Source organism: Staurois parvus, unplaced genomic scaffold, assembly GCF_062004578.1.
Source record: "Staurois parvus isolate SC_StPar_1 unplaced genomic scaffold, SC_StPar_1.0 ptg000172l, whole genome shotgun sequence".
NCBI lineage: Eukaryota > Metazoa > Chordata > Amphibia > Anura > Ranidae > Staurois > Staurois parvus.
Window position 1 is genome coordinate 7156552 of NW_028317968.1, and position 22983 is coordinate 7179534.

General features: G+C 38.6%; 1 protein-coding gene across 8 annotated transcripts in view; it reads left to right on the forward strand.

Annotated features, from left to right (window-relative positions):
• Positions 1-22983, forward strand: part of BCAS3 (BCAS3 microtubule associated cell migration factor) — a 1369778-nt gene that overhangs the window by 549260 nt on the left and 797535 nt on the right. For all 8 annotated transcript variants that reach the window (XM_089676635.1, XM_089676630.1, XM_089676633.1 and 5 more), the window contains one exon: positions 18962-19112. In XM_089676635.1, the coding sequence (XP_089532761.1) occupies positions 18962-19112 (151 nt within the window). The remainder of the gene's footprint in view (positions 1-18961; positions 19113-22983) is intronic.

Consider the following 22983-nt stretch of genomic DNA (forward strand, 5'->3'; position numbering starts at 1 on the left):
GGGAGGGGGAGGTGGTACAAAAGGTAATAGTTGTGGGGGATGATCTGATGGAGGTTGTCAAAGTACAGTTTTGTAGGTGTAAGTGGGGTAGCCTTCCCTGAATAAACAAGTTTTCAAGGATCATCTAAAAATGGACAGTGTAGGAGCTAACCTTATATACTGTGGTAGGGAGTTCCAGTGGATGAGAGAGGTTCTGGAGAAGTCCTGGAGGTGAGCATGGGAGGAGGTAACAAGATGATGTCTTGGGAGGAGCGGAGGGAATGATTTGAGCGATATCTGCAGATGAGTTTGGGGATGTAGTGGGGGGAATGGATGCCTTTGTATGTGGTGGTTAGTATTTTGAAATGTTTACGTTTGGCTAGCGGAAGCCACTGAAGGGATTAGCACAGAAAGGCAGCAGCCAAGGATTGTTTAGTAAGGTGTATAAGTCCAGCAGCAGCATTCATGATAGATTGAAGGGGGGATAGCCTGTGTAAAGGTAGGTGTCAGGGTCCTGCCCACGGCAGAAGTTCTGGAAGATCTGGCATTTCTGCCAGTACTCTGCATGGCTGCAGAAGTACACATCAACCTCAGTTTGGTGCCAGATGGCCTTTATAAGGAGGTTCATCACTTCCTCAAGTTGCTGGATGATCTCTAGCTCCCGTTCCCTGTTCCTGTTTCCTGTGATTCTGACCTGTGATTTCTTGTTACCGACTCTGCTTGTTCCTGGACCTGTCTACTCTGCTTTACCCCTGATCTTACCTCGGCTTGGCTTACGGATACTCTCTCTCTTGCTTCTCTGTGTATGACCTCGGCTATCCCATCTGACTACGTCTGCTCTGGGTCCCACCTGATACCTGACCTTGGCTTGAACCGACTACCCAGTAAACATCTAAATCCCGGAAAGGCTTACATACCACGCACAGGCGCCTCCTGTCTGCAGACCTATCTCCGTGCACCAGTTGTGCTTCTGAGTGGACCACCAATCAGCAAACCTACAAGCAACCTGTGCAACTTTGGGCCAGACTCCCGCTGTCCCACTCTCAGGGGAGTCCGGAACTTAGCCGCAAGGAAAGCCCTCTCTCCATTGGCCTCCATCACCAGGTACGTGATAGTAGGCCAGTGAGGAGGGAATTGCAGTAGTCAAGGTGATTACCAGGGAGTACCTACTTTCTTTTGTTGTGGTGTTAGTTAAAACAGGGCAAATTCTGGAAAAGTTGTGGAGGTTAAAGTAGAACTATAGGCAAAACTTTTTTTTTTCATCTTGAATAGATTAAGGGAGGGTTCTAATCCCTGTCTGTTTATTTTTAGCCATCTGTGTCCCATAGGGGTGAATTAACTTCCTGTCTTATAGCCAAAACAGGAAGTGAGGAAATCTCTGCAAATTAAGGGAATTCCTTGGGGGACCCCCAGGACTAGTGTCCCCATTTGATAATTTCCCCTCAACAAACAGACAACTCAAAATTTGGGGTTTCCTTTACTTTTAACTTTTGATGATAATCCTAGACAAACTAGAGAGGGAGAATCTCCCTAACGGGGGGGGGGGGGGGGGCAAAGACAGCAATAAAAACAGGTGTTCTATTCCATCTCCACTATATCCAAAACTAAAAAAAAAAGTTTTGCCTTTATTCATACTTTAAGGTGACAATATTTAGCCAGTGTTTGGATGTGGGACCCAAAGGAGAGGTCAGAGTCTAGGATTACACCTAGCACCCTGACGTGTGGAGGACTCAATAATTGTGCTATTAATTTCAAAGCTGAAGTCATTAGTGTGGGGTCAGGGAGGATTAAATATTATAAGCTCAGTTTTAGACTTTTGATTTTGAGAAAATGGGTTGACATCCATATTGATCACTAGCCAAGTAAATTTATGATACGTGAAGACACTGGAGGGGAGCTGGGGAGTAGAGAGATAGATCTGGATGTCGTCGGCATAGAAGTGGTAATGGAAACCATGGGAAGTTATCAAACAGCCCAGGGAAGAGGTGTAGAAAGAGAATAAGAGGGGCCCAAGGACAGAATCTTGGGGTACCTCAATAGAAAAAGCGAATGGAGGAGATAGAGTTGTATTTGATACTAAAGGCACGCTGAGATATGTAGAAGGAGAACTAGGATAGTGCACAGATGCAGAAGCCAGGAGAGTTGAGTTTATTGAGTAGGAGTGTGTCAACTGTGTCAAAGGCAGTGGAAAGGTCTACGACTATGAGTATTGAGTAATGGCCATTGCTTTTAGCAGTTAGTGGGTCATTGGTGACTTTTAGAAGGGCAGAATCCAGACTGCAGGGGGTCAAGAAAGTTGGTATCAGTGAGGTAGCAACTCATAGGGTTGTGGACAAGGCCTGAAAGAAGCTTACAGGTAAACAGGAGCACTAAGTCTTACGTTGTGCAAACAGGTAGTGTTCTTTGTGGGGTTTTTTCAGTAAGGGGGTAACAAGTGCAAGTTGGGAAAGTTTAGGTGCCGGTGGAGACAGAAAGTTTAAAGAGCTGGGTTAGAGAGTAAAGGATAGAGCAGGCATTCAATGGCTCCTTTCAACTGGTTTCTTCAAAAAAATGGTCCTCCAATTAGCTTCATTATTTTGCTTTATTTCCCCAGAATGGAAAAAAAAGACAGTGGAAAAGAATTAAATACAATTTTTAAAGTGACAGTATACAAATAGCCTTCAAATTCACACTCACCAGGAGAGAGAGGGAGATACACTGAGGGCTGCTTGCTTTTATCTGTCCCTGAGTGGCGTATTTGGCTGTCTTTGACAAGTGTGAGGCTAAGCACCCAGAAAATACTCAATGGGACAGATTTAGTCTTTTCCTCAAACTGGTTTGAATCAGTGTTTAGCCTTAAAGTGGAACTTCAGTCAGAAAGCTAAGTCTCTATAGATCACTTCACGCTGGCCCCAGTTGTAGGTATAGCTATGTAGAATATTAAAAATAAGTGCTCATACTGTTTAAAATCAAGCAATGGATGGTCTCTTCCTGCTTTGCAAAAGCCTCAGTTCTCTATGCCCAGCACTGTGCTGAAAATCAGAGCTACTAGAGGCCAATCTGCTGACAGCCTAAATATTTACTGCTGCTCAGGGGCTCTGTGCTTCAGCAAAATGGTAGCCTCAGGCAAGAAGGAACTGGAATAATGCTGGAGGCAATTTACAGCACAGCCTAATTTAAGTAGCATAATTATAATTGTGGAATGTGTGTTTTTTGCTGATGAACATAATTTTTTTTTATCAAGTTGTTATGGGTCCTCCAGATGTCAAATTTTAGCCCTAGCTATTCTTTTCCAGAAACTGTTTGCATCTGTTTTTTTGGTGAAAGCCTTTGTGCAGGGTGTTGTTCATATTGCTCTCCCAGTAAGCTCCACAGTGATTCCTCAACTTCAACTCATTTTTTTGGTTCTTCAGAACCAAAAAGGCAGACAGTGAAAGTGATATCCCGCTGTCTTTCCTCATTCACAAGGTTGCTTTTTTTGGTCGCTGTCACCTCTATATGACATGTCTCAGAGTTAGCAGACTTTATCCTGTAAGGATCATTTCCTAGTGTACACAGGGATAATGTTGTTTTTTAGATTGAGGCCTCTTTTTCTTCACAAGGTGGTTTCCTCCTTACAACTTATCCAGAACATTGTGCGTTCCTCTTTATGTCCTGCCTTGAAATATTGCAAGGAGATTTATCTTCACTGTCTGAGTGGTACATTCTGTTCAAGTTTACCTCTTAGCTATGACTTTTTTTTACACAATCAAGTTCTCTCTGTCATTCCTGAGGGTCCCTCTAGGCAACATCCTGCCTCTTGTTCCTCCATTGCTGGATGAATTAGGAAGATCATCACTTGAGCCTACATTCTGAAGTATAAGGTTCCTCCCTTTCCTATTTCCTTTCCGATATGTCAGTGCTGCATGGGTTTCTAAGCATCAGTCTTTTGTTTTCCAGATTCGAAAGGCCACCACCTGGTCTTCTGTCAACACATTTGTTACATTTTTTTTTGGTGAACATTCAGGCTTTTTCTGATGCCATCTTTGGGATGTTCTCTGAGTTTCAAACCGTTTGTTTGGTTTTATGAGCCTGTTAGCATTCGTTTCTGCATTGCCCACTCCTCAGTTATGTTGCTTTTAGACATCACAGTCATCTGAAGCTAAGAACTTGTCTTCTGTAATGTACATTTAATGAAATATGATTTTTGACTTTCCTGTGTCCAGTCACTTGAAAGCAGCATATAACTCTGTTGTCTAAGACTGAGATCCAATGTGCTGTAAGATACTCCAAGAAAAGGATTTTACAGGTAAGTAAATAATTCTATAATTGCCTCATAAAGATCAGGTTCTTTCCTACGGTAGATTGAAGTGGAGTGGTTCAGAGACTATAAAAACTTCCAATATAGGAAAGAGGTTAACATTGAGGGTGGTGGTAGTCAGGCAGCCATTTGTTTAATGGCAGCTGTAAATGAAACAAACATACCTAAAGCGAGTTTTTAATTACCAAAATGGATATTTCACCTTTGTGTATATACCACAATCACTGATCAGCTTCTGATATCCTTAGGAGAATGTGCAAATCCTCTGTAGGTGACTTACAGTTCTGGCTTTAGTTACACTAAGCATGAGCTCAGTCCTAGCACAACTTAGCATTCAAGGCTGATATCTCCAAATGTCAGGCAACCGAAAGAGTGTCAACATAGAGATATTTCCCACAAACCAAGTCTAAAAATCAAGAACTCAGCCTGTACTCAAGATGGCAAAAGAAAAGGTCATGACATACAGCACAGATGAAGATAAAAAAAACTTTTCTGCATCATCTAAAACCCATTTTCCTCTTCATAAACAATCTAAATGCAGACATCAAGGTTAATGAATCGATATCCAAGAGAGGCAGCACACTGGAAGATTTGTGTGCTATCCTGCAATCACAGTATTGTGTGGCTAACAAATATGTATTGTGTCATTTGACCATTTGAAGGACTTGGAAAACTTGTCCAGGCAAAATATGAGAATTGTGGGCCTGCCTAAAAGCTATATTGGCAAACTTATGATGCTATATCATTCCTTATATGGTTAAGTTCCATGGACACTTTAAAGGAATTACTGCCTGAAAAGGGAAGGAGACCTCATTACTCAATTATGGTAAGCGTTGTAGACTGAGAAATTCTCAGGGCATACAGGACACAACACCACGTAAGGTGGTTGCCCATAAACATATGCTATTCTTGACAGAGATCCCCAAAAATAGGGAAAGCTTTCATCTTAGCCATCCAGCTCTTGTGAGAAATAAGTGAATGTGGTTTATTCTCAGCTACCCAGCAACTCTCAGGATCCATCTTCCAGACTGGAGAGTCCATACCTTTATTTCATTAGAAGAAGCACGTGTAATTGGAAACTCCATTAACACCCAGACCACTTTATATAATGCCTGAGAGATACTGGCTCCTACATATACTGAACCTCATTAAAGGACATGTATGCAGCTTGAAATGATCTCAGTGTTTTGTTCCAACCCACCATTCTCTAGGTACCTATGCAATATAAAGGATATACTTATTCTTCCTATATATTGTAATCGCTTATATCTTCCTGTATAAATGGGGGGTTTTTTCATGCCTGACTAAACCACGTGATTATTTTATTTTTCTTATGTGGTAATTTTTTTGTTTGGCTTTTACTCTTTGAAAATGTCACTTCTTTTCCCCTGCAATAAAGAAAGCAGGGCCATCTCATACATCTGTCACTGTGAGGTTGACTTGAGAGATGGCAAACAGGCTAAGTGAATCTCAGAAAGGCAGCCACAAATAGTGACTTGGAGGTAGGCAGATCATAAAAATAACCCACAAGATTTATTGCCCCTTTTAATACACTCTAAAATGTGCTTCCCTCCTACCATATGTATAACACTTACTTTATATATGTCCAGTTATTGCATCTTTTTTGAGTTGGCTAACAATTTCACAAATGGCAGCATTAAATTTACAGACTGTGTCATGGATGTTACAGAGTGGATAGATGTTTACTATAATCCATTCCAAGACCAGTGCCTGTAGTCCAGACACACAGTTTGGTAGAAACCAATTGAATGCAGCTGGACTACCATATCAAACTGCTTCTTACTTTGTTCTTTCTACTGTCATGGTACTTTTTGTACAGCTTGTTTGGCATGCTTATATGAAAAAAATATAAAGAAAAGCATGCAAAAGAATAAAAGCAATCAATATACTTAATACTATTGTTATGTGCACTAACACAATGCAGTTACCATATGATTTTGTGACTGTAGTCCATTACATTTTTATCCCCTTTTTAGAACCCTAAACACTGAGCTTAAAAAGAAATCATTTATTAAAAAGGTAAAGAACTAGCTCAGTAGGAGGCAGACTAGAGAGTGACCCTGCAAGCTCTGGTTACCCATCTCTGGGTTTTAAAATTCAAGGGGGGCTGTGGCACTTCAGGATGCATGTTAAGGGCCAGCTTATCAGTTTAACAGAGGTCACATGATTATTTCTACATATGATTTAATTATTACAATGTAATAAATAGCACTGCAAAAATCATTGGCATGCAGTTATTTATGGCAACCAATCATAAATCAGTATTCTGTAGCAGACTAATGACAGCTGATTTGTGCTTTTTGTCTCTGCAACCCATTGTTCATTACAAATGTGTAAAACAAATTTAGGGTTCATGCACACTGGGCTTAAAAAAATGCCAGTTCCCTTGGCAGAAAAAACTCTCCGCACATATAGAGTGTTTTTGTAGAATTTTTCGGTGCGTATAGGACTGTTTAGCGTGTTTTCTGCCAGAAAAAATAAAAATGCAAAGCAGAAGGGTTTTTTTCCTTGCCTCCAAGCGTTGAGCTTAAAATATGCCTCTAAATGTCCTAATGTGCATGGACATATAGGATAACACTGTGCTACTTCTACAGGCAAAGCACAAAACTCTTGTAGAAGTGAAGTTTTTTAAGCTAGTGTGCATGGAGCCTCAAAGATCTGTGTGAATAAAATATTTTAGGCCATTATTAAAATTTGGCTAATTAGCTTGCCTAATTGTATTCCTGTTTAGGTATATGCAACACTAATTAGCAAAGTAACAACGATAATGTAAAAGATTGAAAATGAGAACAATATAGTAGCTTTCTTCACTATATTCTTTATACAGCTGGTAAAAAAATGATTTGCTTGCAGATAAAATTCTCATGGGGCCAACACAGAAGCATATTTGTGTACCTAGCAGTGTGTAACATAACATATTGCTATAAAAGGTAAAATCCATAAGCCAGTTGTTAGCACGCCATTAGATACAAAAATAGTATCTAGCAGTTTGTAGTATGTTGTACTAAGACGCCATTGCAAAATAGTATTATATATATATTTTTTTGTTTATTCCAAAGTTCAGAAATTTATTTAGTTGTTCATTGTTAATCACTTAAAAGAGTTGTTATTCAATTTTGCTGATTTGTGATATTTGTGGAGAACAATGGGGTTTGGCGATTAGCTGTAGACAGAAGCCCCACTGAAAAAGATAGGAGACTGACAGCTCACATGTAAAAGCTAAGGTGGCCGAACATTCCCAAGTAATCCTTGCTTCAGAGATCACATGTGAGTGGTCGTTCATGTAGCTGCGGGAGCTTTGAGTCTCCCTATGTTTTCAATGGGGCTTTTGCATGCAGCTAATCGCCTCCAACTCCCTCTAGGTCTCTCACATCTAATTGCTAATGACCCCATTCACAAATGTAAATGGAGCCTTAAGGAATGCCATTGCTGATTTGCTTCTGCAAATGATAGTTGACTGGCAGTCCATGGCATTAATACTTTGAGTTATGGACCTGGAATAAGCATGCTATAGGATGTGTCAGATTGAAACTTACACTCCTGTTCTGCATACCGATGTTGGATCAGTATCTTAGGAAGTGGTAAAGGCAATGGATCAGCATGACCGACAGGCAAATAGTAACTTTCAGAAGAAAAGAGCCTTGGCAATCCACATGATTCTTTGAGTACACATTTCCTTTAAAACTATACCTTAATCAAAATTAAAAAGAAAACCTTGAAGAATAATTAAGTGGCACGTTATACATGGTTACATTGGTCCAGCAATATACATTATATACAGTAATTTAGTGATTTACACAACTCTTATTATTTTTATTTGTTTTATTCACTATAAAGTAGAGAATTTTAAATAAGATAAGTGCTGTACAACTGGTTATATATCATTTATATGAAAAGTAAATAAATATAATAATATATAATATATTAAATATAATATATAACATAATAGTTTCCAGTTCTTCAGGCTTCATATGCACTTTGTGCACATACTTTGTGCACCTACAATTTTAAATTGCACTGTTTTATTGATAATTCTATGTATATAGAAGGATATTAATAGTATTTTATCACATTGATGTGATGTGTTTTTTATCATACCCCTTTTAGCTTACACATGCAGAGCATTATATTTTTTCTTATGTAATAACACAGATCCCCCCGTTCCTTTTGATACTCATCTGGCATACCAGGCGTTGTTGGAGAGCCATTGAGCATGTGGGTGTCCTGCCAAGATTATACTATAATTATGCCTTTCAGCAAGTGGTTCAGTAGGGGGATCCAAAGAAAGTGTTGAGGTGCTGATGAGTAAAGTGCTGTTGTGGAGGATGAGACCTTTGGTGAGATATATCAAAATTGTCTCTTTACCAGTTTACTAGGGCATAGACAACAAATTAGTTCATGTCAGAAGAGGCAGGATACAGTACTTAAATCATGTGAACTTTTACCGCTTTTAGGGCATAGGCAGCACTGAAGAGTCCATCATCAGCAGATTTGTATTTTGACAAGTGGGCATTGATCCATGCTCTAAAGCACCCAGCTGGTTTCTGAAGTCCATATGGTCTATTATGAGCATAGCATGGGCTGCATGATCCATGGCCTTCCAGCTTTTTTGGATACCAACCTGTATACTTGGTGTTTTGACCATATATCCGTTGGAGACATTTTAAATAAAAAGAAAAGATGAATATAATGTCAAGCACTGCTTAATTATAAAGAAAGTATTTGCTAGGGACATAACTCTTAGGACCTATGTTGACCTTGCATATGACATCAGGTTGAGATGCTTCTGAGATCATTCACAATTCATCAACAGGAGTGTATGTCTTTTGACATCTTTCTGACCTGCATTTGACCTGCTTCAAGCTGATTCTGTGTTCCTGTAGACTTATTCGGGGAGAGAAGTAGTTCTGAAGTGAACAAAAGTCTGCTGACTCTGGCCTAATTGCTGTGCATTTTTGGACACTGTTTTTTTAATGAAGTTTGATTTTGCACACACAATTTCATCTCTTTATAAATACATCTAAAAATGACAAAGAATATGCAGCAAATTATTTGTAAAGTGCAGCAAAACAAAAAGCTATTATATTTCTGATCTTTATATATAGACCCCATTACGTCAATCAGCACAATGCAAATTTTATTAGGCTCACAGTACGGTAGAGAGCAGGCTTAAATCTGCCTGTGTAAAGCCTGTAAGTTGTAATGTTTAATTTGCCTTAGTGAGGTTTGCTGTCAAAGGGATGTGGGCTTGCTGTCCATGTATTGATCTCTTGTTGAATCAATAGGCGAAGAACAATCAGAACTCCCCACAGAGTTTAGCTAGCCATAGCAGACGGTGGAAAAGAGTCTCTGGAAAAAAACGACCATCATTTATGTCTAATAAACCTTTTAACAGAATGTATTTCCTGTGTGTCATGTCCATCCAGTTTAGAGATCACCATTAAGATATATCTTCATTAGAAGACATTTTCCATACTATTACAGACAACCAGTGTCAGTGAGTGGCAGCAGTTTCTGGGATCAGAATGAAGAGAGAGGTGAAAATTGAAATGTATTGTAAGACAAAATGTCAGTTATATTCCTAGTTTCCTGGAAAAAATAACAACCTGTGCACAAACTGTTCTGTGAAAGTAAAAGAAAATGTTTGTATTGCCTGTAGTAACAATTCCCATTATTACTGACATCTAGTACAGGTTTGAACATGAAAGAGGTTAGTTATTCTGCACCTTCAAAATCATCTTTACTTTTTATTTCTGTTTTTAGTATTCATGTGATTTTATTTTCCCTTTAAATATGTTAGAAACATAATATTGTTATTGCTCAAGTATTTTCAGTTTATATTATATTCATATACATTACATCAATTAGTTCTTGCAACACTTACCTTTGCTACACTGATGATGTTATAGTCTATTACATATCATTTCATTAATGTTTATTATATTTTAACAAAAATTTCAGCATTTGTTCAGTTACAAAGATTTTGCAATCAGTTTTACAAAATGTAAGGAGTCAATAAACAAGGTAATATATGTATACTGTGTAATAAACAGCGTCTTGCGACTGTTTATGTGCATCCAGAATCTCAAATGTTGAAATACAAAAGTTATAACAACACAAGGCCCGGTGTTTCCATGTTTGAATAGGGGAAAAAGAAGTGAGAGGAAATCAAGTGGATGGGGGGAGGGTAAGTTAGTTCATTACATTTCAGAACTCATGTTATGTTTTCAGATCCTACACCTCAAAATGTATCTTAGTCTATACATTTATATAGGTTTGATTTAGTGTAACACTATTTATGAATGTTTTCACATAAGAATTGGTTTAATGTTGTGTGAACATTGAGCTACTAATGCTATCCAGCAAACACTGTACCTGTTCACTCAACATACTTAATATTCGTTTTCTGCATTCAGAGAAAGTGGGGACCACTGGTAAACTGCACCAAGGACAGGACGAAGGGTTAGGCAGTAAAGACACCTGTTTTAGGCCTATCACTGGGAAAACATGCAGAAGTCTTTCAACTGTTTTGCTTTATCTTCAATAGGTTTTACTGCTAGCATCTTTCAGTAATGCATTGCCAGCAAGCTGAATTAAAGCTGGTGGAGGAGACAGCAGCTCTACCAAAATATCAGCTGAACAGTGATCAGCTGAATAGTGTCTTCGTTCTGTATAGGGCTTTCAACCAATCAATCCAGTTCTTCAAGAACTCTGTCACCTCCTGTTCTCCAAATTCCTGACCTCTGGTTTAACTTTCAGTGGTGATACTTTAGGGTCGCTTTTTGCTGAAAGAACCTCACAATTCTTCCAGGATTTTATTAGACTAACATGATATATTTGGATGGGCTTTCTCTTTCCAGGTTAGCATACTTAGTAGTTCACATCACTGATTTTTTTTTTCCTCTGATCTCATAGTGGCCTTGCCCTTTTGCATAAATCTGCCGTCTAATGTTGGCATTAAAACTTTGCCTGGTACTTCTGATTTTAGCAGACAGGTTATAAAATGTGTTCCTGAACTATGTGCATGACAGATGCTATCCAATTCTGCATCTCAGCGATGTGTTTGATTTTGTAAGGTGTGGCCTTTTGCTCCTATAATTCATAGGCTATATCTAATAGTCCCTGGGACATCTACTGTATGAAGTTTAAAATGGGGAAAACCCTTTGAAGGACTATGGCACTTCCCTTATTACAAACATTAAATTTGGTAACAGCAGGTTTCAGTCTTTTCCATCCTCATCAACCACTTTTTTGAACTGTTCTGTCTGTCAACTTGGGGTGTTATACAGAGGTGCATAGGTGAATAATTTTCAACAACCAACATAGCTCTTAGGTTAGCATTGATATGGGAAGGATATAAAAAGTAGTTCCTCGCACAGCTTTCCAACACCACCAATAACCTGTTAGTAGAGCTAGCTAACAGCAAAAAGTAAATCAAATATACCTCAAGACTGTAGTGCTCCACTTCTTATAGTGATTAAACAAAAATTTGAATATACAGTGTATGCAACAAAAAATTACTAAAGCATTTCTAAACAAAAAATAAATTGCCATAACATTTCTGAACCAAAATTAGTAAAACATTTTTTTAAATGGCACTTCACCCAAAAGTGTCACAAATTTATGTACTCCAGTAGTATGTTATAAGCTCATAATACATCAACAGGACGTGTAATACCACATGCAATGGCACCTGTACATTGACTCCACTCTCTGGTCTCAGTGTAATCACTGCAGCCGTTTAGTTCACCCAATGATATTGCTGAAACTCCTTCCAGCAATGTGCTGAGATCACTGACCAGCTCTACTTGACTAGTTGATTCCTCTGAAGTTCTCTATAATGTGACTTTAAAACTGTGCACGCCGGTGGAATGGCAACAAACTATGGTGTATTAAATTATCCATAGGTGATGGTTTAAAAGTCTTTCCAGGTTACCAGTTTTAAAGTATTAAACAGGAGGTCTGATGATAGAATTATTTCTGTAACTCTGATGTTTGCAGCAATACCTCACATGCATAATGCGATCATCATTTGCATATGTGTGCAGGACCTTTGTGCCTGTACGCATTTGGGCATGGGGGACAGGGGCAAAACATTTTTTTACATTGTTTATTTATTTTTTTTTAACTTTAATGCTATCACAAGGGATGAAAAACATCCCTTGTGTTAGATGGGCAGTGAAAGGGCCTCAAAAGCAGCCAATCAAACAATTAAAGAAGGAAGGATTTTCATTATCCTCGACACCAGAACCTTGGTGAGAATCATAAGATCATAACTGGGGAGGAGAAAGGGGTCTATATGAGGTACAATGGGTTCGGTCTTTTTTAGGCTTTGTGATAAGAACCACATGTGCCTGATACATAGATAACAGCAGTCCATGCACTTCTAGACATTTGGAGAACAGTAATTGAAGCTTAGGGGCCAACACTGGGGCATTTTCTTTTTACCACTCCACAAGAAGGCCATCAAGTCCTGGCGTTTTGTTATTTGGGAAGGAGGAGATGGCCAACTCAATTTAAAATGGTGTCAAAGGAGCCTCTAGGCTCTCCCTTTCATCAGAGGAAAGGGTGGGCAAAAAGAGTTTTGCCAGTTCAGTGTAAAGTAAGTTGGAGGGAATATGTGGAGATTGGTTATATAAAGTGCTGTAGCATAATTTGAATTCTTTGAGAATGCCTACAGGAGATGTAAGTATTACACCAGTATCAGTCTTTACAGTTTGGTAACAGGGATCGGCTACAAGATTGGCTAGGAGCGAACGGTTTCTCCTGCCAAGGCCTGGCGTCTGATTGAGTAAGGGTAGTGTAATGCATCTGCAAATTGCATTCGATGTGTGAGAATAGTTTTCAGGGGTGGACGATGCCGCAAACGCGGCCTCGGCCTCCTGGTCTTCCAGCCATTTAGTCTGGGAGTCATGCTCAGTGCATGCAACTTTGATTGCGGAGATATATGAACCAAATCTATTAAGTGTGACAAATATGCACACACAAAAAATCAGGAAGGGAGCAAATGCCTTTTCACAGCACTGTACACATACGCTGTTTGGAAAGTAGTTAAATGTTACTGTTTAGAGGCTAAAAAGGTTGGTGTAAAGAAGACATTGGAGTTATATACTAAAACTGAAGAGTGCCAAATCTGGTGCAACTCTGCATAGAAAGCAATTAGCTTCCAGGTTTTATTGTCAAAGCTTAACTGAACAAGCTGTTAAGTTAGAAGCTGATTGACTACCATGCACAGCTGCACCAGATTGTGAGGGCACCATTTTTAGTAAATCCCCTTCCCCAATATTCATGTGTTCTGAAAATAGATACCATACTGGACTTTACACACATGTATTTTTTGGGATTAGCATTGCACCCCGAGTTTTTATATGCTTCTCAGCTGGCTTAGAATCATAGGACCTGTAGGTTTTTCCAGCATTTGGGCTCAGGTATTTGCTCAAACGTAGGTGATCTTCCCAGATGTAGTCTCGGATATTTTAGTTTGCCCCCCCCCCCTTTCTTCCACTTGGTTTGAGAATGATAACAAACACTGCATTTGTTTGCCAAAATGAGATGTTCAATGCAGTTTGCTGTTTATCTGTGTGACTTTTATAAGCTTTATTGGAAATATAGAAATGTTTCCTGCAGTGAATTATATCTATTACTGCCAGTATTCCATATACCTGGCAAATCAACACACACAATATCCTGCACTCTCAACCTGTTTTTATGCTAACATAAAAACTCTATTTACCTGAAATAAACTTTCTGTGGGCTAACAAATTTCCTGTGATTTCCTGTACTATGTTATAATAACAGTGGAACTATTGCAATTACCTGCAATCATCCTCTGGTTATGGGAGTAATTGCAGAATTGTTGCAATTTCAGAAGAATTTCTGAAGCCTGTTCTTGTGTCTCATGTGCAGCACTCACTATATGCTTTTTGCTCCTGGTGTCCTAGAACAAATGAATCCTTTAAATGCATTACATGCAAGTGATGAGAAAGCTATTAAACCTTCACCTGTGCCTAAATCATTAACAAATATGTGCAGCTCCAACATGCCGTAATTATTAAAATAGTTAACTTTTTACTCGGAAGTGTAGGCACTCTGTATGTTTTGTTAGGAGTTACACATACTTATGTGTAAGTAATGTAGACCAACACCTAGGTATTTAAACACTAATTATGCTGCTACAACATTTTTCATGTGGAACACTTCTCTTCATCACAAACATGAACTCTGTCCTGGTCATTCCACTGCTTCATCAATCTTCAGTCACATAAACGCTCTCTGATTGTTTCACCTGAGTATGCTGCTTTTTTTGTCATCTCTAAATGGTAATTTAAAGCACACTTTTAGATAAAAGAAAAAAAAAACCTGTTTCCACCCCATCCACACCTATCCAATCCATGTTTAAAAAAAGCCTATGAAGCCCTAAAAACTTACCTAAACACTATCACTTGATTCTTCATGATGCCTCTTCCACAAGCTGCAGTTGGTCACTTGATATTCTTTTCAGTGCTCTTCTGATCAACTGACCATGTGTGGGCTCCCCCTCTCAATGTGGTATGTTGCTTGAAGGCTTCAGGACCCTGTGAGGACCTGACCTGTCATGTGAACTGAGTTTTGGGTTACTATATTGTGCTTCTAGCCATTTTTTTTAATAAAATATTTAGATGGAGGTACAGGTCAGTGGATGGGGAAATTTTTTTTTTTCCCCTAGAGATTAGTTTTAAATGTTAGCCTGTCCTTTATCAGACGTTTTTGTGTTCCTTTCTAACATTACCTGTGCAAATGTTTGCACCCCTAGTCCAACAGTAGTCCACCATACCCCTGGTCCACCATCTGGTGGTGAATCAGTCAAAATCATTTAAAACACATGCACATGGAAGATTTCTCTGCAAATGAATGTCAGACTATCTACTTTATAAATATGCTCCTAAGTGTTGTTTTTGGTGCTTTGACGTTTGTAATGTTCTGTATACACTTAACTGGATGAGTCAGTTAACAGGACTGAGCCCTGTTTCAGTGGGTGATAGCTGTGCCTTAAAGGAAATTTGTTTTCTGTGCTGCTTTCTGTAGCCTGCTTATAATGCTATGGGAATCCTTTGTTTTATAGTAATTAATTGTAAAAGACTTGAAAGGTATTTGTCTGTGTATAATAATCACAATTCTAAATAAAATTTCAGTTTAAAAGCGTATAAAATATATAAACAATTAAAACAAAATTGACCAAAAACTCTTATGCGTATGTACCCTTTAAGTCAATTCAAATATTCACCCAAGAGTCAAATAAGACTCCATTTTTTAGTGCTAGTAGCAAATTGTGTCTAAATTCATTTGCGGTTATTTTAGATCCACTTTACATGCATCTATTGTTATTATAAATTGTGGATTATCCAGTTTTGAACTGATTATTTTCCTTATTTCAGCTGTGTTTGATGCAGCTTATTCACCATGAATGGTTAATTCTTCTTTTATTACACTTTCTATTAAATAAAAGTACACAACTGCAAATTTATCTCAAAGATTTTTCAAATTGTTGGAAATTCGCTGTAAGCAATATTATGAATTTCAAGCTCTCATGGGGCTGATATTGCTTGATTGTTAACACATGTATTTCCCATTCTCAATGGTTACATGAAAAATTGCTTATCAATATGTGGCAGTGAATAATCAGCCTTACAAAATTTTGTATATTGTACTAAATTTCTTACCAGTTGATAACCACATTGCTTCATAAGTCTTTGCTTCATAATCCTTTACTGCTAGGAACAGCCTAATTAGAGAGCTAGATTGAATAGGCTTGGAGCACGTGTTCTTGGAAGTAAGATGTGGGTTTTGGTCTTCATGATGTGCAGTGCATCTTGACAAATATTTTCCGTGACCATTGGGGAAAGGGTTAAGAAGCCTTTTTTCTTTATTACTTTTACTATTCTTTTTCAACTAGAACTATGAAAGAACTTCTTAGTTCCAAATTCATTAAGAGATCTTTTCTGCTTTCCTCCTTTGGCTGTTTTCTTTCCATTCCAAGTACCATTATGGCATTTCAGGCAGCTTCCTGCAAGAAATCCATTTCTATGCTGTTATTCTTCCTTGTAAAAAGGTGACTGCACTGGGGGTGTAGCTGTTTTGAAATTTTAAGAACCCTCTTGAAGTCTGGATTGTGAGGATCAGGCCTGGGATTTCTGTAATATGTACTGAAGAATGCATCAGTTATTTAGGAACTTAATTCCCAATATGGCTCCTCTTTGATTAGGTACAAAAGCCATCATCTCACAGCATTGTTGAAAACCCCCAAACAAGTTAATGATCTAAACTCTTTAGCTCACTGTTTTTGACTATTTAAAGTGCTTTGATTTTATTGCAAAGAAGCTTGTTCAGTTCTTTTTCGTTCTTCTTTTTCATAGTTTCTTTCTTTCCTGAGCTTTTATTTTCCTACAGCCTGTGTAATTTCTAGCTCATTTCCTCTTCTGTCTGGGGGCTAAAAAGGTCATGAGTGACTAACAATAGAAAGAGTGAGGGTTCTTCATATGGACAACATCCTTGTTTAATCTTTAGATTTTTCTATTGCTTTTAAGACACAAAGTAATCCTATTTAACCAGGAATGTCTGTATAAGCCTAAATTTTATTTATTTTTTTTTCATTTTTGTGAGAGGTTGAGTAAGGGGACAATCTTTACTATGTCATATGGTTTGGCTGCTTTTCTACAGATATATGTACTTTTATAAATTTATTCAGGTAAAACATTTGGTATCAGATTAGATAAAACTTGCAAGGGATCCCAACACACTGCTCAGGAATCATCGGTGATGTAACAGGTATGAGCATCATATGCAATAAGTGAATATTGTAGTGGTGTCCTTGATATTGTTTTTGAGTGCTATGGATTGTCAGAAGAGCTAATAATCAGTTGGAATTTGACAGGAACAATTATTTTACTGTGAATATGCCAGTTTCATATAAACTAAGTCAGGGAGTCGAGCAATGCAGTGGTTATTTTGGCATTGAACAGATTTTTTTATGTTCTGCCATTACTATTAAAGATCTGCTGGTGTAGGGGCACAAAGAACTGGCTATAGGTGATAACTAGTGGTTGAGAAATGTCTATTATTCCTCAGTGTTAAATTTAACTTTCTGCAGATCTACAAACAAAATGTTATTCTGTTGTGTAGTTAAAATTTAATTGCAGTTCACATAATTACCGAAATCTGTCTTGATATCAGCCTATCATCGTCCCCTGGACAGGATGACTCAGACTATGAGAGGGAGGGGCAGCGCTCAGAACCAGTTCTAGATTTGCAGGTTGGCAGAATCACAAAAGTACCTCAAAAGCATTTATAATTCAGCTCCTATATTAATTTCAATTATGTATTTAGTAATCTGCTTTGATTTCAGCTGTAATTTACAACAAGTGGAAACTGCACACACATTGTTAACAGTTCTGATAAAAGAGAAAGAATGGCCCCAGTGCACAGATACCTTTCCCCAAATAAACAATGCTTCTGACCCAGCTAGTTATGGCCTTTTGTGAAGCCCTACACAGACCAAAGTTTAGAACATCAAATTTTGAATAGACATGGAATGGCCATGTTTATCCACCTTTTCACAGTTGTATATAAAGATCGTAATTTGATTCAACCCAGTGAGGTTTTGTTGTATGACGTCATCACGCTATATCCGGTTAACTTGTCATTACTCTTAGAGGAGATAGGCTATGAGAGGCAATGTGGCACAGACAGGAGAGACAGTGACTGGAGGTTGATGTGTCGTCTTTGCATGAGCGAAGGGAAATGCACCATCTCCCATGAATAGTTTGTTATTGTTCTTAACCATATTTTAATAAATTGTTTCTGGCGGAGAGCAATATATTTGTCTGCTTGATGTTTCTCTGAGGAGAGTTCTGTAATCATTTCACATCGTGGAGGAATGTGCTGGGAGCCAGCAGGAGCGGGGCATTACAGTTTAGTCCCTGGAGCACTGATGACACTGTTATTGACCTCCTATAGAGACCTGACATCTATGGTGAGCTCATTGTGACACTGAGTGTTGAAAGGCGCACAGCACTGTTGATTAAAGATATCAGTCCTGATTTGATCTCACTTTGTATGGTGACACAGAAGATTTTTGTATTACAGTATGTGTTTTTTTACTTTATTTCACTACACCATGTGTTAATATGTAGAGGATTATTGGAGGACAGATGTTAATCAGCACAAATTTTTGTAAAGTCTTATTAAAATTTTTACAGTGATTTGGTTGTTATGACACACTATATATCACAAATACCTGTTCAATTCTCATTAGACTTGTATGTTATTTGGTTAGATTGGATTCAGATCTCCGCTGCACATTTTATAAATATATTTTTTTCTTTTTATAAGTGGAGTGAATCACAGGGGTGCTAGTAGCTTGATAGATAGGGTGAATGTATACAAGAGCTGTCGGAAAACTTTTTCTTGGTTTACATTTTGTTTTTGGTGATAGATGTAAAGTATATTCAAAAATAATATAATTATTGCACTATGAAATCTCCCTAAAAAGTGCAGTTTTGGTCTTTAAATAGATGCTGTCACCAAGTTAAGGAAAAAAAATCCGGAGCAGTCAGGTGATGTGTAGCCCGTTCAGTTGTTGTAGTACTATTCTGACAGTTGTTGTAGTACTATTCTGACATTTTTGCTTTCTTTTTGTTTTTGCAGGTAAACTTAATAGCCAAGACAATTACAACAATTTCACGAACAACAACCCAGGGAACCCACGTTTGTCACCACTTCCTAGTTTGACTGTGGTCCTGCCTCTAGTGCAAATAAAGCAACCAATGACGCTGGGAACCATCACAAAACGCACAGGGTAAGTGAGACATGTCGTGCTTATGCACTGTTTGTCATCTTTTCAAATAATGCACCTAAGCAGAATCTTAATGCACACATACTGTATGTTACAGTTTAAAAATATTACATAGAGTAGAAAAGGTATGCTGGTGGTAATTTAAATGTAAAGCTTTAGTTGCCATATTTTGCATTTTGATAAAAATGTATTAATATGCCCATATTCCATCATTTAAAAAAAATGTTTAATCTACATAATATTACCAGACATGGCATGCAAAAACATTTATGTAATAGAATGGTAGTTAAATAGGATTTTAGTAAAATTACTCCATACAGGTAAAGATTCTGACTGCACATATCTACTGATTAACATAGGGAACAGTATGTTAAGTTTAACAGTATTGACACTCATGGTTTTCTACCTTCGTATTATTTGAAATATTTCCATTTCTTTTGCTAAGTAGTGTGATACCTTTTGTACTTGTTTTGCATGTGTTAGCAAATATAGAATGTTGTGTTTAAATTGGCTTTATGTTTGAGAATTGCACATATTTAAATTATATTAATTTACAGCAAAAAGGACACATTGCAAATATAAATTTGGATTGAAAGATATGGTTTAAAAAGGAGTGAGTGGCAGGGGCATGCCCTGTCAATAGTGGCTTGAAAAAGCTAAGTGCCTGAGCTCTGCACCACTTGACTGGTACTCCCGACTTCTAGGACTCTCTTCAGTTTCAACACCATGGCCACATATGGGAATAGAGCTAAAGCAGAAGCTGGATCAAAAGAGTCATTTCTAGATCTATTTTTTATGCAGTTTACTTCCTCTGCCCCATAGCCTCCCCTGTCGGGGCTTCTAACATGGCTGCAGACACGTGTACAGAGATCTCTACTCCTAACTGAAGAAAATATTTCTTCTCCCATGCTGAGAAATGCTTCTTTTACACATCTGCCTCCTACTGTTTGTGCCCCTACTATGACTGGGGACTCCTTCAACTTCAAGAACAAATCCTTTACCCAGAGAACTGACCTGCCTACAGTGAGTTTCTCACAAACTTTGTTGGGGGCTGAACTTGCTTGCATCCTGCTCTTACTGCTGACCAGAGATGAGCTAGCATCCTTTGCAGCGCTAATCCAGACCGCACTCCAGAGTGATCTCTTTGAGCTCTGTCAGGAACTCCACTCTTTCACGGATAAGGTTTCTTCCCACTCGGCACTCTTCTCACTGGAAAAAGACTTCTCTGATCAAGATTAGCAGAGCAAGAGAGCTCTTCAAACATACTGTAGCTGCACCTGGATGACCTAGAGAACCACAGCCATTGAAATAACATTAATCTGTAGGGTATACCAGAGGCAGCACCCGGTTCAGAGCTGACTAATAAAGTAGCAGGTATACTGAACTCCTATCTAGACAAACCTCTGTCCTCATTTCTAGAGCTGAGCAGAGTGTACAGTTGGGTCTGGTCTCCTGGGCTGATCGTATAGGCTTGGTGCAAGGAATCCCGCAACTTTGATGGAGCAGGAATCGCCCTTCTGCCTGACTTGACTCGCTGCACACTATAGATGCGCCACCTCATCAAACCCCTCCTGAAATTAACCACCTGGAGCAGTGCCTCGTATGCATGGGGTCTACCCCTTTCAGCTGCTCATCAGAAAAGGCTACAATCGTTTTGTCCTACATTCTCCAGATCTGCTGCCAGACCTGTTTGGCTTTCTGGAATGTACCCCGATTGCAGTACCTGACTGCATGAGTACCGATCCTTCTCTTCTCTGCTTTGACCATCCTTTCATTTGAGACCCTATGCTACGATATGGGTCCACTCAGACACTCCCTTTTCATAACCTACATGCTGTTTTCCCAACTGCAGGAACATTACAAGACTCCTTTCCTTTCACAATAGGAGCAGGATCTACAATTAACCTTTCCTCCTTCACAAAGTCAAAGGATACTGCATTTCTTCCTACAACCCTCTAAGCTCCGGGCTCCAAGAAACTTATAATAAAATCCTATCAAGGTGGTACAGAACCCCTTCTATCCAGCACAAATGCAACTCCAATATTCCTAATACCTGCTGATGTTGCCACTTGGAGATGGGCTCTCTCCCCCACATATTTTGCCCAAACTGACACCTTTCTAGACCAAGCTATAAGAGATCTTCCAGAAATTCATGGATTTTACTCATCTGGATTACCCGGCCTTCTTTCTACTTCATCACTCAGTTCCAGCAAAAACGTATGTGAAATCTATCCTCCACGATCTCTTGCATGCTGCTAAATCGTGCATTCCTCTGAAATGGAAAGACACCAATCCCTCTTCGATCTCACTTTGTTTACTTAAAGTTGAAAACATTTGCAGTATGTAGGACCTTATGCTTTCCTCCCAAAATAAATATGAAACCATCAAGAAGACCTGATTTTACTGGCTAGACTTCACATTTTCAGAGGGAGGTAAAGCCCTCATGTTTGTGGACACTTGACTCTGCTCCTTATCTAACCTACCATCCAAGGTTTTTCTTTGCTCCTGATCCCTGTTATTCCCTCTGCATTACCCCCTTAAAGTGGTAGGAAATCTGAAAAGAAAAAAAGCAAAAAACAAAAACAATGTTAAAATGTGTTATTATGCACCGCATACTAGCACATATCATGAAGCCCTTCAGGGGGTGCTGTCACCTCTAATAGGGTTTCCATCTTTAACTGGTCTTCCTTTCGGGTTTGCAGGCTCTGGAGGTTTGAATCGCCAGGCCGCAATGACATCATTCATGCACGTGGGAGTCACATCACAGCTATGAAAGAATGGCACGGATATGCCATGCCCCTCTTTCTTTTCTCTCCCTGTTTTGGTCACTTTTTACCTTCTCCATTTTGATCACTTATTGTTTTTTACTCTCAGTTCATGTTCTCTATGATTGAACCCATTATCTATGCAAAACTTACTGGCTCTGTGCAATCTTGTTTTGTATACCCTTTTAAAGAAGGTACAGTAAGTGTTACCTTTTTTGTGTATTTTGTGTATTGTGTAAACCTTCTTCTTTTTGAAAATAAAGGGAATAAAGAATTTAAAAAGGGCGTGTAGTTTCTGTTTATTTCAGCTTTCATGCTGTTATTCTTCCAGCTCCTTCTTTTGAATAACCAGATACAGTATGTTTTATTCAATAAACGTTATTGATATGGAATATGGGGTAACATTAAATACTCTGAAAACCAGGAATGCACCAGATTTTTAAAAACAAGTAGTGATGTCAATTACTGCTATCTACTTTTTTGTGTGGTGCGGTACAATGTGAATGGGCTCAAATTGCACTGCAAAGAATTGCATGTGATTTGAACAGGGATGTGATGTGATTTAAGCTGGAACCACATGCAGTTTCTCACAGGAGCGGTGCAGGAAAACTCATGTGATGCGGACAGGAATCACACCGCATTCCTTTTCAAAATTCATGCAATTCTTTGCAGTGCAATTTGAGCCCAATAATTTTGTATGGGCTCAAATTGCATCTCACTGCACAAAAAAGTACTGGCTTTAATATCTCTGAGGAAGAGGTTTGAGGTAGAGGGTTTCCCTTGAAACATGCAAACCTTTGTCTTGGTTCTTGGACAGCATCTTTCAGGCGTCCTAGGGTTCATTGGGTCTCATCAATCACTGTACCCAGTGGCTTTAACCTAATATATGATTTTAAATACACTGTAAGTATGACTTTACCATTATTTTAATACATTTACCATAGGATAATGCATTTGGCTGGTGCGCTTTCTGTGTAGGCCAGGGCATACACAAAAATCCATATGAGGCCCTCCAAAATGTATGTATTGATTCTTGGGCCAAATTAAATTACTTTGTTATCTTGGTAGCAGCTAAGCAAAAACTTGCTAAAACATGGTGGTCTTCACAA